The sequence below is a fragment of the Prunus avium genome, chromosome 7 (genome assembly GCF_965620075.1).
Source record: "Prunus avium chromosome 7, drPruAviu1.hap1.1, whole genome shotgun sequence".
NCBI lineage: Eukaryota > Viridiplantae > Streptophyta > Magnoliopsida > Rosales > Rosaceae > Prunus > Prunus avium.
The window spans coordinates 3,627,349-3,643,394 of record NC_142290.1 but is presented as its reverse complement, the minus strand read 5'-3'; the positions used below and the strand labels follow the sequence as shown (position 1 = coordinate 3,643,394).

The 16,046-nt window shown below is 39.0% G+C and overlaps 1 protein-coding gene across 1 annotated transcript; it reads left to right on the top strand.

The window, feature by feature from the left end:
* The first annotated feature begins 28 nt into the window (after positions 1-28).
* On the top strand, positions 29-1,187 carry LOC110757884 (dehydrin family protein). Its single transcript, XM_021959622.2, has 2 exons — positions 29-367; positions 910-1,187. The coding sequence occupies exon 1, from the start codon at positions 96-98 to the stop codon at positions 351-353; it is 258 nt and encodes an 85-aa protein (XP_021815314.1). The 5' UTR covers positions 29-95; the 3' UTR covers positions 354-367; positions 910-1,187.
* The last annotated feature ends 14,859 nt before the right edge of the window (positions 1,188-16,046 follow it).

The window sequence follows — 16,046 nt, the reverse complement described above, 5'->3', positions numbered from 1 at the left end:
TCCCCTATAAAAAGGCATCTTCACGTTACTCCCTTCACAAAAGATCAAAATCCATTTATATTTTCTAGAGAGAGAGAGAGAGAGGGAGAGTAACAATGGCAGGAATTGTTCACAAGATTGGAGACGCCCTCCACATAGGAGGAGGAGGAGGTAACGAGCACAAGAAAGACGAGGAGTACAAGAAGGAAGGTGAGCACCACAAGGACAAGAAAGACGAACACCACAAGGACAAGAAAGACGACCACAAGAAAGACGGCGATCACAAAGACAAAGACAAAGACGACAAGAAGAAGAAGAAGAAGAAGGACAAGAAGAAGGATGGCCATGACAGCAGCAGCAGCGACAGCGACTAATCTATAATATTCTGGTAAACCATCATCTTCCTCTGCATTTTGTTTCATTAACTTTTGATGATCTGATATATGTGCAGAAATATTTATTTTATAATTTTAATAAGTTATTTTTGCATCTATCTGATTGTGATTTGTTTTTAAGCTAAAGTGCAATACAGAGCTATGGTTAAATTATTCTAGATTAAATAAATATACGGGATAGGGTTTATGCTATGTCTTAATATTGAGATCTATGATGTAGACACGGACTTAGTCAAGTTGGCTAGAGCAGATGTGCTTCTGCATTCAAGTTCGCATCACCTCCGCGTTATTTAGATTAGTTTAGAGTAGAATATCGTTTTTATTAAAAAAATTTAAAAAAAAGTGAGATCTGTGACATGATCTAAATATGTTTAATTAAGAACAACACGGCTGTGGAGGATCTGGATTCTCAAATACCAAGATGACAAATAATGAAAATATTGTGTGAAATGAATTTGATTTTCTTTGTCGTTGCTTAATGAATCTGTTAATCTCTACCTAATTATATTTGTGTTTTTTTTAATTTGCCTTGTAGGTGTTTGGGGCGTCATGAGATGAGAACACGCTCAACTCCTATTTCCTTTCCGTTTACGGCCCAACATTATATTTTGCATTTCAAGAAAAGAAAAGGCTTGTTCCGCAGCCCAACCCCGAAAAAAGAGAAGAAACAAAGAAGTCGTGTTTAATGTTTATCTGCTGAATGCTGTTGCTTAGTAGTAGCTATATATGTAAAATGTTTCTACGCAGGCACTGAATATAAATGTGAAACCTCTGACCGACTTTCATATGAATAAGGATAAATGCTTAATATTATCTCTGTCTTAGTATTCAAGTGGTTTGTTGTTTATATCTTATGCTTGTTTTGTCTCAATTAACAGCATCCCCCCATCGAAATGCACCTAAATTAACCTTAAAGTTAAAGTGACTCATTTTGACTCCTTGATAAAGGTTTGATGTTCCATAATGACCTCTACTGTCAATCCCATTCAAAAGTCTGTTAAGTTTGATGACGTGGTAGGGGTGTTTTAGTAATTTTGTGCACCTAGGTTTTTTATTCACAAATTTGAGTGGGTAATGTGGCAAAGTGGAGTCCATCTCCAGTATGGATAAAAAAATTAATAAAAAACTAAGTACTTTAAAAAATTAAAATACGAACATAACATTTAAAACTTTAAAAAATTGAACTCCTCTCTCTCTCTCTCTGTTTAGAATTTCCATCAAAATGAGGATTGGGTGGTTTGCAGTGAAGGAATTACGTTAGAGGAGAAGCTGTATGTGAGAGTTGGAGGAAATTAATCCACCAAAATTAATGTAGATTTCATATCCATATGCAAATTACAGGAGTGAAATTCTGTAGAATGAAAGAAATTATAATCCACTTTGTTGAGCCTTGAGATGGCAAAATTTTTAGGACATAAAAACAAGTGTTCTGCAAATTTTTCTTAAGCTCATTCAACCATTGCAAAATAGAGGCACAACGTCTTGTGTTCGTACCACTTTGCAAAACCCAAGGGAAGGTGTCGTATAGTAGTGTAGCTCGGAAGTCCGAGTGTCGTATCCACAGAGAGCGGTGTAAAGATAACAGAGGTGAAAAAGAACGATTATGATTGAAAAGTAGATTTATGCAAGATTTGATTTCAAGAAAATTCAATTGAAGGCATTGGGTTTCCACTTTTAACATAAGCATGCAATTCTTAATAATTTGATCCACAAAATATTTTCCATTGTAGTTTAAAATAATTAAAGCTCTTTTTAATTTCCTTTAGAAGTATTCTAAGCATAACTTGTATAATTGGCAACAAACTATCAAAAAATAATCTTCATCAAAATTCTATTAATCTTTAGTAATTCTCTTCTCTTTTAAAAGCATGAAAGTTTTTACTACACAATGGGAAAAACATGATTGAACCCATGAAATAGATTATCAAACATTCATCAATTAATTACAAAGAAAACTACAAATTCCATTTGAACAAAAACTACAAATTCACATTAAAGCTTAAGTTTGGATCAAACTAATGAAAATTACACACTTATATTAAAAGCTTTCTCCCTAGTCTTAGCTAGGGAGTTAGTTTCCCATAATAAAATAAAACTAAAAACAGAAATTAAAACTCAGAAAGATGGAGGGAAGAGAGAAAGCTCAAGAGTTGTGGAGCTTGGGTGTGTTTGAAGGCTTGTAGAGCTTCCTATTTATAGCCTTAAATCTCAACAACAACAATCACTAGGGAAATATTAAAATCTGAAATTCTTATCCCTTTCAATGCAAAACCGTAACCCATCTCTTCATTGTTTCTTCTTTGGCATGGGTGCCATCCTTCTTTCTTTTCTTTATGTTTCTCTGCTCATTACTTGTAGGCATATTGGCATTTGAATTTCATATCTTGTGTCAGCCAACAACATGCTTTATACTTCTTTTGCTGTGGTAAATCATGTGACTTTGCTACTGCACACATGGTTGCTGTCCAAAGTTGCTGACTGCTATCTTTTTGGTTGGCTGCAACCATTCCTTTAGGTTGTTGGAAAAAGGAATTCTTCTTGAACCAGGCTTGGTGTAAGAAGGCCACAGGTTTTAATATGTATCCAATGGAGCTCAAATTTGGATATGTTATAATAGACACACATTGGACCAACTTTCATGAAGACTGTATTCTCATATGAGCAGTAAAAACGTGCGTTTTGGGGCTTGCAAGTTGGCCTCCGAAAATGGACTGGAGTTTGGGCTTCATTTCTTTTCTCTCCTTGGGCTGCTTGCAAAGAGAGAGCTACCTAATAGAAAATTCAACTGAATTAGCCTTTATTTCAATGAAGTGCAAATGAATTTGTAAAATGCAATGTAACATTCTAATTGGTTCAAAATTCATTGAAACAAAGTACTAAAGTACTAACAAATATAGATTAGGGAGAGGGGTGAGTTGCAGGTTGGGGGGAGGGGGGGGGGGGGGGGGAGCGATGAGTTTCTGGTGGGTGGGGTTACAAGGACAGAGAGGTGAATTTGGTGCGACTGGGGGAGAAGGGATGGGTACGGTTTGTTTTTTTTTTCCCCTAAAATCTATTTTATTTTCAAATTTTATGTTTGTATTTTAATTTTTTTAAGTGATTAAAAAACCTAGGTGCACAAAATTACTAAAACATCCCTGCCACATCATCAAATTTAACGAACTTTTGGATGGAGTTAACGGTATGGGCAATGTGGAATATCAAACCTTGGTCAAGGAGGCAAAGTAAGAATTGACCAATATTTCAGGGTGCACTGTAGCAATTAAGCCAAAATTAAAATACAAACATAAAATTTTAAAATAAATAGATTTTAAGGAAAAAAAAACAAAAAAACAAAAAAAACCATACCCATCCCTTCTCCCCAAGTCGCACCAAATTCATCTCTTCCTTCTCTATCTTTGTAACCCCACCAACCAAAAACCCATCACTCCCCCCCCCCAAACCTGCAACCCACCCCCTCCCTGTGCAAACTTAGAGTCAAACAATATGGGTAGAATATTTTCAGATATATTTCATTCTCCGAAGGGAGGTATTTATAATACAGGTTACAAACCCTAGTAGGGTTTAATTAGGAAATAAGTGGAATCCTAATTACATAATATCTATACAAAAGGAAAAATAAATAAAACTCAAATACAATATGATATATTCTACTCGCCAACACTCCCCCTCAAGTTGGAGCAAAGACGTCACGCATGCCCAACTTGTCAAGCGAGTTGAGAAAGATACTTGTAGAAACAGCTTTCGTAAGAACATCAGCTAACTGATACTCTGAACGGATGAAGGGGAAGGACACAATCTCCGCATCCAACTTTTCTTTAATGAAATTTCGATCAACCTCCACATGTTTTGTACATGATTATGAGCAATTGCAATCGCAGCCGTATTGTCACAATATAAATCCATGGGTTTATTAGGCCCAAAACCAAGGTCTTTCAACAATCTCCTCAACCATAGTAACTCAGATACACCATGGGCCATTCCCCGATACTCGGCCTCAGCACTAGATCTAGACACCACCTTTTGTTTCTTGCTCCTCCACGTAACAAGATTGCCACCCACAAACATAAAATACCCAGATGTTGAACGCCTATCTGTGGCTGAACCTGCCCAATCAGCATCTGTATACCCTTCTACATTCGTATGGCCATACTTGGAGAAAATTAACCCCTTGCCAGGAGTTACTTTCAGATACCTTAAAATACGAGTCACAGCCCCCATATGATCCACACTAGGAGAGTGCATAAACTGACTCACTATATTTACAGCATACGCAATGTCCAGACGGGTATGAGCTAAATAAATCAATTTCCCCACAAGTCGTTGATAAAGTTCTTTATCAGTCGGAACTTGATCGGGATATATCCCCAACTTATGATTCTGCTCACTAGGGGTATCAATTGGTTTACAATCCAACATTCCAGTTTCTGCAAGTAAATCCAAAACATACTTTCTTTGGGATAGAAAAATACCATGTTTAGATCTGGCAACTTCAATCCCAAGAAAATACTTTAAATCACCCAATGATTTCATCTCGAACTCAGAAGCCAGATACTTCTGAAGACTCTGTATCTCTACATGATCATCTCCAGTCACAATCATATCATCAACATAAATAATTAAAGCCGTCAATTTACCTTTATGATGCTTCAGAAACAAAGTATGATCAGAGTTACTTTGCACATACCCAAACTTCTTCATGGATGCAGCAAATCTTCCAAACCACGCTCTTGGAGACTGCTTTAATCCATAAAAGGATTTCCGTAGCTTGCACACCACACCCTCCTTAGAAGTCACAGGGATACCCGGCGGAGGATCCATATATATTTCTTCCTTGATGTCACCATGGAAGAATGCATTTTTGACATCAAATTGTAGCAGCGGCCAGTCACGGTTAGCAGCTAAGGATAAGAGTACGCGTACAGTGTTGAGCTTAGCTACTGGAGCAAAAGTCTCTGTGTAATCCACTCCATATGTCTGAGTATACCCTTTTGCTACCAATCTTGCCTTGTAACGGTCAATGGAACCATCAGCCTTGTGCTTCAAAGTAAACACCCATCTGCACCCAACCGCCTTTTTTCCTTTTGGTAAAGGAACTAACTCCCAAGTAGCATTCTTGTTCAAGGCTTCCATCTCAACATGCATTGCATCTATCCAGTTTTGATCAAATAGAGCATCCTGCAACTTAGTTGGCACACATATACTAGATAATTGACACAAATATGATGCATATGACTTAGATAAACGATGAGTTGACATATAATGGTTAATGAGATATTTAGACTTGGCATGTATATCAGGAGAATATTGCACTTTAGGTTTCCCACGGGTAATACATGGGGCAAAGAATAGGTAGGCACATCACTAGAAAGTACCTCATTATCACAACTTGATTGAGGCAATGGCAGGGCAGAGGGGGGTCTATTATCAATTTCATCTGTACGAGAGTCGCCAATATCACTGTTATGTCCTTCTGAGAGAGGCTCGAAAACACTAACAATTTCATCTGGTGACCGGTTGTGGCTTTCCTCGCGACCGGTCGCGTCACTCGTATCGGTACTGTTATCGCTCGTCGACGCGAGCGACCGGTCTCTTCCTATGTGCGACCGGTCGTTTTCATCACAGAGTCGTTGGTGACCGGTCGAGTCTTCCCTGCGACCGGTCGCTTCCTGTTCACCAGAAATTCCTTTTTCAGGTCCAAAAACTTCCATATTTTCCACTCCGAAACTCTTCAATTCACTCCCCCTCTCCCCCTGAATTGAAGAGGAGGGAGAGACATAGTAGGGTACTTCTTCATGAAAAGTAACATCTAAAGTGACATGTACCTTCTGAGTAAGCGGGTGATAACACTTATAACCCTTCTGAGTAGTAGAATAACCAATGAAGACGCAGCGGAGAGCACAAGGATCAAGTTTACTCCGTTGATGGGAGTAGACATGAACATACGCAACACACCCAAACACCTTCGGAGGTAACTTAGAGACCGAAACCGGAGGAGTAAGAGCACACAACACATCAAGTGGAGTCTTGAAATCAAGAACCCGACTAGGAGTACGGTTAATCAAGTAGGTCGCGGCCAAGACACCATGTCCCCAAAGATGATGGGGAACAGACATATCCAACATAAGAGAGCGGGCAACTTCAAGTAACTGACGATTTTTCCTTTCAGACACGCCATTCTGTTGAGGAGTGAATGGAGTGGTAGTTTGGTGAATGATACCGTGATCACGAAAGAACTGATTCAATGTATGATTCACATATTCACCGCCATTATCGGTCCGAAAAACTTTAACATGAGCATGAAATTGAGTAGACACCATGACACAAAAATCAGGGAGAATAGAGGCAACATCATGTTTATTCTTCATCAAATACACCTATATTAAGCGAGTGCAGTCATCAATAAACGTAACAAACCAACGGAAACCATTTGAAGTCACACGAGCAGGACCCCATACATTAGAATGGACTAACTCAAAAGGCAAGGCAGCTTTATTATTACTTAAGGGAAAAACAGTACGGTGACTCTTGGCCATTACACAAGTCTCACATTTGAAGCTAGACTCATCACAGGAGCGGAATAAAGATGGAAACAGACGCTTAAGGTAGCCAAATGACGGGTGTCCCAAGCGACGATGTCATAACCAAATTTGCTGTTTGTCTTTGACACTGCAACGTTGAACAGTATTAACGACACGATCACGAACTGGTGCAGAAGGTAATGTCAAATAATACAACCCCCCTATCCGTTTACCATGCCCAATCACCTCGTGAGTCTTGAGATCCTAAAAAGAGCAATGGGTAGGATAGAAAGTAGCAGAAGCATTAAGTGTATCAAGTAAGCGACCAACAGATAACAAGTTACAATGGATATTGGGAACTAATAACGCACGAGACAAGGACAGAGTTGGGGTGAGAGAAATGGTGCCCTCGCCAGTAATTGGAGAGGCAAACCATTAGCACTAGTTATGTATGGGTCACGGGTGTTACTAGACAACTCATAAAAAAATTTAGCATTATAAGTCATATGATCAGAAGCACCAGTGTCAATTATCCAAGTATTAGAGCAAGTACCTGGAATAGAGTCAGAAACACGCAAATTTGTAGAAGCAGCAGCACCACCAACAATGGAATTATCACCCATGATTGTAGCAGAAACTCAACAAATCACGCAGGGTATACAACAGATCACAGCACAGACACAAATATGGCAGATGCACGAAGACAACAAAGGCACAAACACAGTAGAGGCACAAACACGACAGAGCACACAGCGGAACACGGCAAAGGCACAGACACAAGAACCCTAAAAGAAATTAAGGCACACAGTAGAACACGGGTGGGCACAACACACACAGGTCACCAGAAAGTCGACTCTGATACCAAGTCAAACAATATGGGTAGAATATTTTCAGATATATTTCATTCTCTGAAGGGAGGTATTTATAATACAGGTTACAAACCCTAGTAGGGTTTAATTAGGAAATAAGTGGAATCCTAATTACATAATATCTATACAAAAGGAAAAATAAATAAAACCCAAATAGAATAGGATATATTCTACTCGCCAACACTTAGTGCAGGGGCTTTTTCGTTCCAACAGCTTCAAATGGGCTGGGATGCCGTAAGGAGCGAAAATGGGTAAAATTACCCCATGTGTCTGAGTTCAAGGACTAGGCCCCAAGAATGTTTCGAAAGGATAGTAGAACCTTATGAAACACCCTAGTTATCTTCACCAATAGAAATAAAGATGGCTTACAGGTAGATTCTTAGCTTGGCATGAGAAGCTTGTGGCATGGGAGCAAAACCATCATGAGTTTAGCATAAACAGAGAGAGGGCTATGAATTCCTATGAGAAACAAGGGTATTAAGACAAGGGGGAATGGATTCTAAGAGGGTTTGTTGAAAAGAGAGAGAGAGATGAGGATATAATGGGTGTGTTGAGTAGTTTCCAGCAGCTTGATGAAAACTCTTTCAAGCTCTAGAACACTTTAACATAAGAGGAAAAGGGGAGGAGATGGAGGAATAGGGCTCGAAATTGCAGAGATTTCAGGGTGAGAGATGAAGCTTACTCTCTGAATGTGTGTTGAGATGATGGGTAGGAAATGCCTCTTTTTATAGGCGCTGGAAGGTCCTTCTTCCCAAGAAACCCTAGATGGTTCCTCCCCAATCTGCCAAATCTCTCCCTCTCTTTCTCTTCTCTTCCTTTGACTCATCCTATTTGGTGAAATTCTCTCTACCCAATCGCACAAAAATAGGGTTTGGGGAGCTCTAGGCTTTTCCCGTAGTTGTTCTAGTGGGGGACTCCCATTTTCAGCCATCTTTCTTCCTTCTTTTCTCCCCTCTTCCATGGCTACATATGATGAGAGGAAAGAAATGGGTATGTACACTGGTTTGAAGGGTGCCTTGGCTCCTATGAGCGCTAATATCCCCTGGTTCTTTGCATGTTCCACCTTGGTGTTCGTTCTTAGCCCATGTGTTGGAGCCTCCCAGCAGCTTACTGACATAACACTTTGGCTTTCATCGTGGTTTACGTTTCCAGCTAAGTGCTGGAGACTATGGATGCTTTCTTGGCTGCTTGGGCTTTTGCTAAAGTGATTGGTTAGCCTACCAAGGGAATGGGCTTGAATGATGGGCTATTTTATTTATGGTGATGGGCTAATTTCCTAGGGTATTGGGCTCCCTTTTCCTCTCTTTTATGCTTACCCATATATTTGGGCTCAAGAAACGGGCTTGAATTTCGGGGCTCCCAAGTAGCCCAAAACTTCCGTTTCTTGGCTCATCAATGGGCCTCATGAAAGTTCGTTACCATCCATGCCACAACCCACTCAGCAAGCCCCAGCCATTTGTGTGGCTTGGGCCCACTTCAGCTTGTAGCGTGGTTGGGTGTGAAATAATGATTTTCTGCTCGGCATGGCATGTCGATTGGCGTGCTTTAATTTTATCGTATTTGAAAAGAGATATGATGCTTGATTGGATAATTAGCTTAGGCTCATAGAGCCAGTGCATTTTATAGGCTATAGCGGGGCAAATTGCATATTTATTTAGCATGGCACGTGGTCGTGGCTCGTGCAAGCGTGTATGACGAATTTCGCGTGCTCCGAACCGACTCTTTTCTTAATATGGTGTTGCACTAGGCCGGGAATTTATTTGGGCCCAACCCTGGATTTTTTGGTCCTCAACACCTAGAAACCCATCGCCCCCTTCCCCCGACAACCCACTCTTCCTAGGCAGAACCCAAAAACCCACCCCCACTGATTTCTTACACCTCCCCTATTTTCTTCTCTGGTCCCCCCTTTCCCCATCAAGACCCATCGTGTAATAACCCAATCCTTAAATAATTTTTAATTATTATTTTATTAGAGAAAAAGACTATTTTGCCCCTAGAATAATTTATTAGGTTCAAAGTTGACTTTTTGACTGAAACAGAATTTGGGAATTTCGCTTGCGCTATTGCATAGAGCGCAACGAAATGAGTCCGTAGACACGCAATGGGCTCAAATCCGAGTCGTATTGAAGAAAATACAATCAAAAACATGTCAGGGGCAAAATGGTAATTTTGGAAATTAGGATTTTTAAAAAAAGACCTTCTCTCTCTCTCTCTCTCTCTCTCTCTCTCTCTCTCTCTCTCTCTCTCTCTCTCTCTCTCTCGTACGATAACCCCTTTGGTTTTCCTTCCGACAGCCTCACCATCGCCAGCCCTCAAAACCGCCCACCAACAGCCGCCGGGCTGGTCCAAAAAGGACCGGCGTCACTCCGCCGTCAAGCCCGACACCACCCCCGCCGCTCTGCCACTGCTACGTTGTCGGAAAATGCAGGAAAACCGACTGGAAATTTCTAAGTTTTTGGCCGGTCGTTTCTTCCTCCTCTGGCCGCCAAATTGGACGAATAAGGTATGAATTTCTAGCTATTTTCCATGCTCTAGCTGATGGTTGGATAGGATTTAAGAGATTTTAAAGTTTGGTGGGTTGATTTTCAAATTGGATTTTGGCCGGTTTTGGGATCGCGATCCCGGCCACTTCTGCTCACTTTTTGGCCCTAGTCCAAGAACAAAAGTGGTTTCAAATAGGGTGTTACACCTTGGATAGGAGTTTGGGAGGGCGGTTTGGAGAAATTCCGGCCACCGAAATTTACTATGCACACCCACGTGCTGCCGGCGCGTGGGCCAGGTATTGGGGACCATTTCTGGTCATAGAATGATCTCCTAGTTCTCACAAGCGCGTAGGTACTGTCGGATTCCAATTCGGATATCGTTTGAACACCAAACGGATCTCGCTTATTATGCAATTTTCGAGTTCAATATGTTTGAACCGTTGGATCGCAGTCAATTCCATATATGTTGATCTAGGTAATTTCAGGATCACATAGGATTCAACGGACCGTAAAACGGAGTCTCAGAAACTCCAACCCTTGGGCTACGTTTATAGTAAACGTCCGATCGTACGATCTTGATTAATCCGATCGTCCGATCGAGACCAAAATTTCTGAACATGTGTCCTAGCCATATTGGAACCTTTAGGGACTCCCAGATTTGTGATAGGAGGTCGTGGGCCCCGCGGGCTAGGTTGACCAAGTTTATGCGGTTTGACCCCTCGGTTGACCCTGAGTCTTGCGAGGCAATTATGTCCTTTGAGAAGGGTTAGATACATGTGAGAGTCCCGATCGGAAATAAGTTATCTGAATCAATTTATCAGAAAATTTATATAAAGGGTAGGAAATAGATTGTGAAATAAAAGGAAGGTATTGATATAAGTTTGGGATACGGTTTTCAAACCCATCACAAGGGTACCCCTAGTTGCTTGAAACAATGTCATTTATAAATAGTGCCCCACGTGCTTCGAGGACCCCTGAACCATGTGATGCGAGGATTGCGGCTCGAATAGAAGTGGTATCTCTGAGACCGGCGAGGATTGCAGCTCGGATAGAAGTGGTATCTCCAAGACCTGCGAGGATTGCAGCTCAAGTGGACTTGGTGTCTCCGAGGCCTACGAGGATGGGAATTGACCGATCAGAAATGGGGGTACACCTAGGTGGAGAGAATTTAGGTTTTAAGATGCTTTTAAACTAAAACGGAAGATTTTATACAGTGCCATTATTTTCGTAAGCGATAAATTGTTTTACAAATGAAGATGAATATATAATTAATCATGAAATTGGAATGTGAATGACTATGATAACTTAAGAAAATAATGCTTAACTTTGAAAATAGTAAAGTTGTAAAACTTACAGAAATTCTTGAAAGATTATTATTGAAGGCACTCAGCACTTAGATCGTACAAGTGTTTTCTAAGGTTTAGTAGTATGAGAGAACTTTGATAACTGAAAGAAAATTACAACTTGCTTACAAAATGACTCGGAGGAAGTACTTGTAGGACTTGGCATACAAAAGATTCCAAAGAAGAAATGATGACTCAAAGAAAAGTAAATGTAACTTGTCGGGGAAACTACTTTTACTTGGAGGAAGTAAATGTAACTTGTCAGGGAAACTGCTTTTACTTTGCTTTTACTCTTGCTTTTACTTGGAGGAATCTGCTTTAACTGTTTTAACTCTTGCTTTCGGCCGCTTTAGCTGAAAGACTAGTCTTCATTTAAATCATATGGGTCCTGACTGTCGGGATAGTTTGCCCATTTGAACTTTGGTGTGGACTCTTTTTGACTGAAGGATTGACTTGGCTTCTGGGTGGAGGATGTCTGTGACCTTGGGCTAGCTTCATCACTGTCTTCATCATTCATTTGGGTAACTTGATCAAGGATTTGTCTGGCTAACTCTTTCTTGGATCTTCCTTCGATTGGGAGGGAAGAATGAGAACTGCTAGGAGAAGTAACTTTAACTGGTGCCTGGAGGGGCGAAAACTCTGTGTTAACTTGATAAATGATTCTGTCAATACCAAACTTATCCCACCATTTTACTGCAAAATGTCGAGATAAAACTCTAGTATCCCAATTAACTTGATAGCTCCACTTCATGATCCAAGGAACTTTGTATTTGGCCATAAAATGAAGGAGAATAGGGAAGAACTTGTCTGACTTTTGCAACTTGTGTTTTTTACCAAAGTAATTAACTGATTGTTGGAGATTAACTGGAATGATTTTCCAAAGGGGGCTATGGATTTCCCACCAATGGAGAAACCAAAAAGGAAATTGACTCTTGAATTTAACATCAAAATTTATGAACTAGGAGTGACTAAAATCAGGATGCTGATGAAAGAAAATCATATACCAGGCATCGATGTAGTCACCATAATTGTAACTGAGGTTTGACTGAAGAGATTACTTATCATAAGGGTTTTTACTCCACTCTTGCTGACTGAGAATTTGGCGAATGTAAAGAGAATGGAAAAGGGTAACATTGGGGTTATCCTTATCTTTAATTGGCTTGATATTAATTGACTGTGTTTCATAGAGGATGTCTCTGTAAAACTTAATTGACTTAGAGGGATGACTCGGGAAATAATGGAGATTAGGAGGAAAATATTGTTTGGCTATTTTAACTGGATCAGAAAGATTATCATAGATTGACTCAACAACAAAAAGATGGCAATGACTCTTGGGAGAATAAGGAGACTTTTTGTAGGTAACTGGGCTTGGACTTGGAACTGGTGAGGGCAAGTTAACTATGAAGGGATCATAACTGGAAACTAAGGCTGATTGGTAATTTGGGTGTAAAGAGCCTGGGCTTAGGGGATTGAATCTGTTGCTAACTGGGATTGGAGAACATCCTGGGAAAGGGATGACTTGGGAGCTTGAATCTGGTTTAACTGGATTCATGGAACAGGGGAGTATTCTGGGTTGACTTGGTTGACTGCTTTGAATATTTTGCTTGTCTTTTCTGTCGGACATTTTTCTGCTTGTTTGTCCTACAGGAATTCTCTTGTGAGGAAATCAGGAATACTGTTTTCACTACCTCTCAAATATTCTAACTCAAAATAAAAAACACTCAAAATTGCTTGCCATCGTGCAAAAATCTGTTTGGATGCAATGTTTTAAACATCTTTTTCTAAAACATGTTTTGCAGATTTACGATCAACTCTAACTGAAAATTTTTGATTCAACAAATCATATTGAAATTTACTAATGCATAATACTATAGATAAAATCTCTTTTTTAATAGGACTATAATTACTTTGTGATTGTGTCCAGACACCAGAATGGAAATGAACAATTTGCTCAGGAGACTCAAGAGTGATTCTTTGTTTTAAAATACCTCCATAACCTATTTCAGAGGCATCAGTTTCAACTATTTTGAATGAATTAACTGAAGGGATACCAAGACATGGGAGTGACTTGACATGGATTTTGATTTGTTTAACTATTTCTATGTGATTTGGAGTCCAGGCAGGAGGATTGCTCTGGAGACGATCAAATAGGGGCTTACATAACTTTCTTAGATTATGGTAGAAATCTGAGATATAATTAAGAGATCCTAAAAACCTCTGGAGTTGACTTTTATCAAGGATTTGGTCTGGAAACTTATCGGCAAATTGGATAACTTGATCAATCGGACTTATTTGTGATTGAGAAATATTGAAACCAAGAAATCTGACATTTGTTTGGAATAACTTGATTTTCTTAGCAGAGATGACTAGACCATTGGTTTTGATAACTTGAAGGAATTTACTCAGGTGTTTCCAATGCTGCTCAATAGACTCAAAGAAGATTAGAACATCATCAATGTAAACTATGGAAAATTGACTATATTGATTAAAAATTTCATTCATTATATTTTGGAATTCACTCGGCCCATTTTTTAAACCAAAGGGCATTACATTCCATTCATAATGACCAAACGGAGTAACAAATGCAGTTTTGTACCTATCTGACTCTTGGATTTGGATTTGCCAAAAACCACTCTTCATATCAAATTTACTAAAGATAACTGCTTTTTCTAATTTGTTTACTAAATCTCTTTTATTAGGAATCGGGTACCTTATCCCTTCTAATACGGAATTAAGGGGCTTGTAATTGATAACTAAACGAGGGGCTCCTCTTTCTAACTCAGCATTTTTCTGAACATAAAAGGCTGGACAAGACCAAGGTGACTTGCTTTTCCTGACTATTCCTTTTTGGACTAACTCGGTGACTTCTTATTTGCATAATTCCATTAACTCTTGACTCATTTGGATTGGTCTGGCTTTAGTAGGAATATTCTTTTCACTTAAAGATTTGACATAAGGTAAAGTAACGACATGCTGCTTTCGATGCCAAAAAGCATTGGGCATATCAGAACAAACCTCATTTTTTAATTTATCTTCGAATTTACTTATTTGAGACTGTAAGACCTTATCATCTAACTGTTGTTCTATCCTCTTAAACTTAACTTCTTCTTTAAGAAAATTAACTTGTTTTGTTTTATTTTGGATTAATTTGGCTGACTTAGAAACTACCGATTTTTGAAGGGATTTAAGACTATGTAATTCAGGTTTGGTTAAGAATTCGAATTTAACTTTCTCTCCTAAATGACTCGAAATGACTCCATCGTATTCTACCTGAAAGGGGTAAAGTAGAGACAGGGAAGGTAAACCTAAAATTACTTCATCCGTGATATCCTGGATTAGGACAAAGGATGTCTTAAAACATATTTTATTATGGCAAACATGAGCTTTAGGTAATTCGTATTTTAATTTTAATGGTTTTCCTGACGCTGTTCCTAAAACTTCTTTTGACTTCTTGTAGTATTTGGTTGGAATAAGACCTTTTTGAATACAATTTAAATCGGCTCCCGAATCAAATAAGGCTACTGTGGTTAACTCAAAATTATTAATAAAAATACTAACTCAAGAGTACCATTTCCTAAAATTAATTTGTTTGATTAAATTGACGACTTTATCACTTTTGTTATCTTCTTTGTCGGAAGACTCTGGTTCTGAATCAGTACTGAATTTTCCAAAGGGGTTGCTAGACTCTGCTTTGGATTCCATTAGGCTGATTAAATCCTGTTTTATTTCATAATTTTCTGTTTGCAATTTTTGACTTATCTGTTTTAAATCTAGAATTTCTTTTTTGACGGTTTTGACTTCTAACTGGAGATCCTGAAGGGTAACTTCTTTCTTTTTACTAAACCTTTCTAAGGTAGTGTTAAGACTTATTTTAGGAGGGTTACTTGAATTGGGTTCTTCTTGACTTATGACTTTTCCAAGTTTTCTAAGGTATTCGGATTTTAACTCTGGATTTTTGACTTTACTGATTAAGTCTATTAATAACTCTTCTTGTTCTTCTTGCTTGGTGAGGACACTAATGGTTTTATTATTACAACACTTATCTTTGCATCCTAACTGGATAGTGGGCGAACTAGACTGGGAGTTATCGGAACTATAGTTGTCTGAGCTGGTTAAGGACATGGGGTCGGACTCAGAATCATTTAACTCAAGGACTTTAACTAATTTGTCTTCATCCTCTTTTGCTAACTTTAACTGCTTTATCGTGTCTTTTACTTTACACTCATTAGCATAATGACCGAATTTTTTACATTTAAAACACTTTACTTTTCTTTTGTCTGACTTCTTTTTAAAGTGACTCTTCTTTTTACCATGTCAGGAATAATTTGACCATCTTTTCTTGGGGGTAAATTTCCTTTTACTATAAAACTCATCATTAAAAGAATTTTTCTTACGGGAATAATGTCGGCTTTTGCTAAATCTTTTATCATTGCTTCTTTTGTCCTGTCTAGACGGG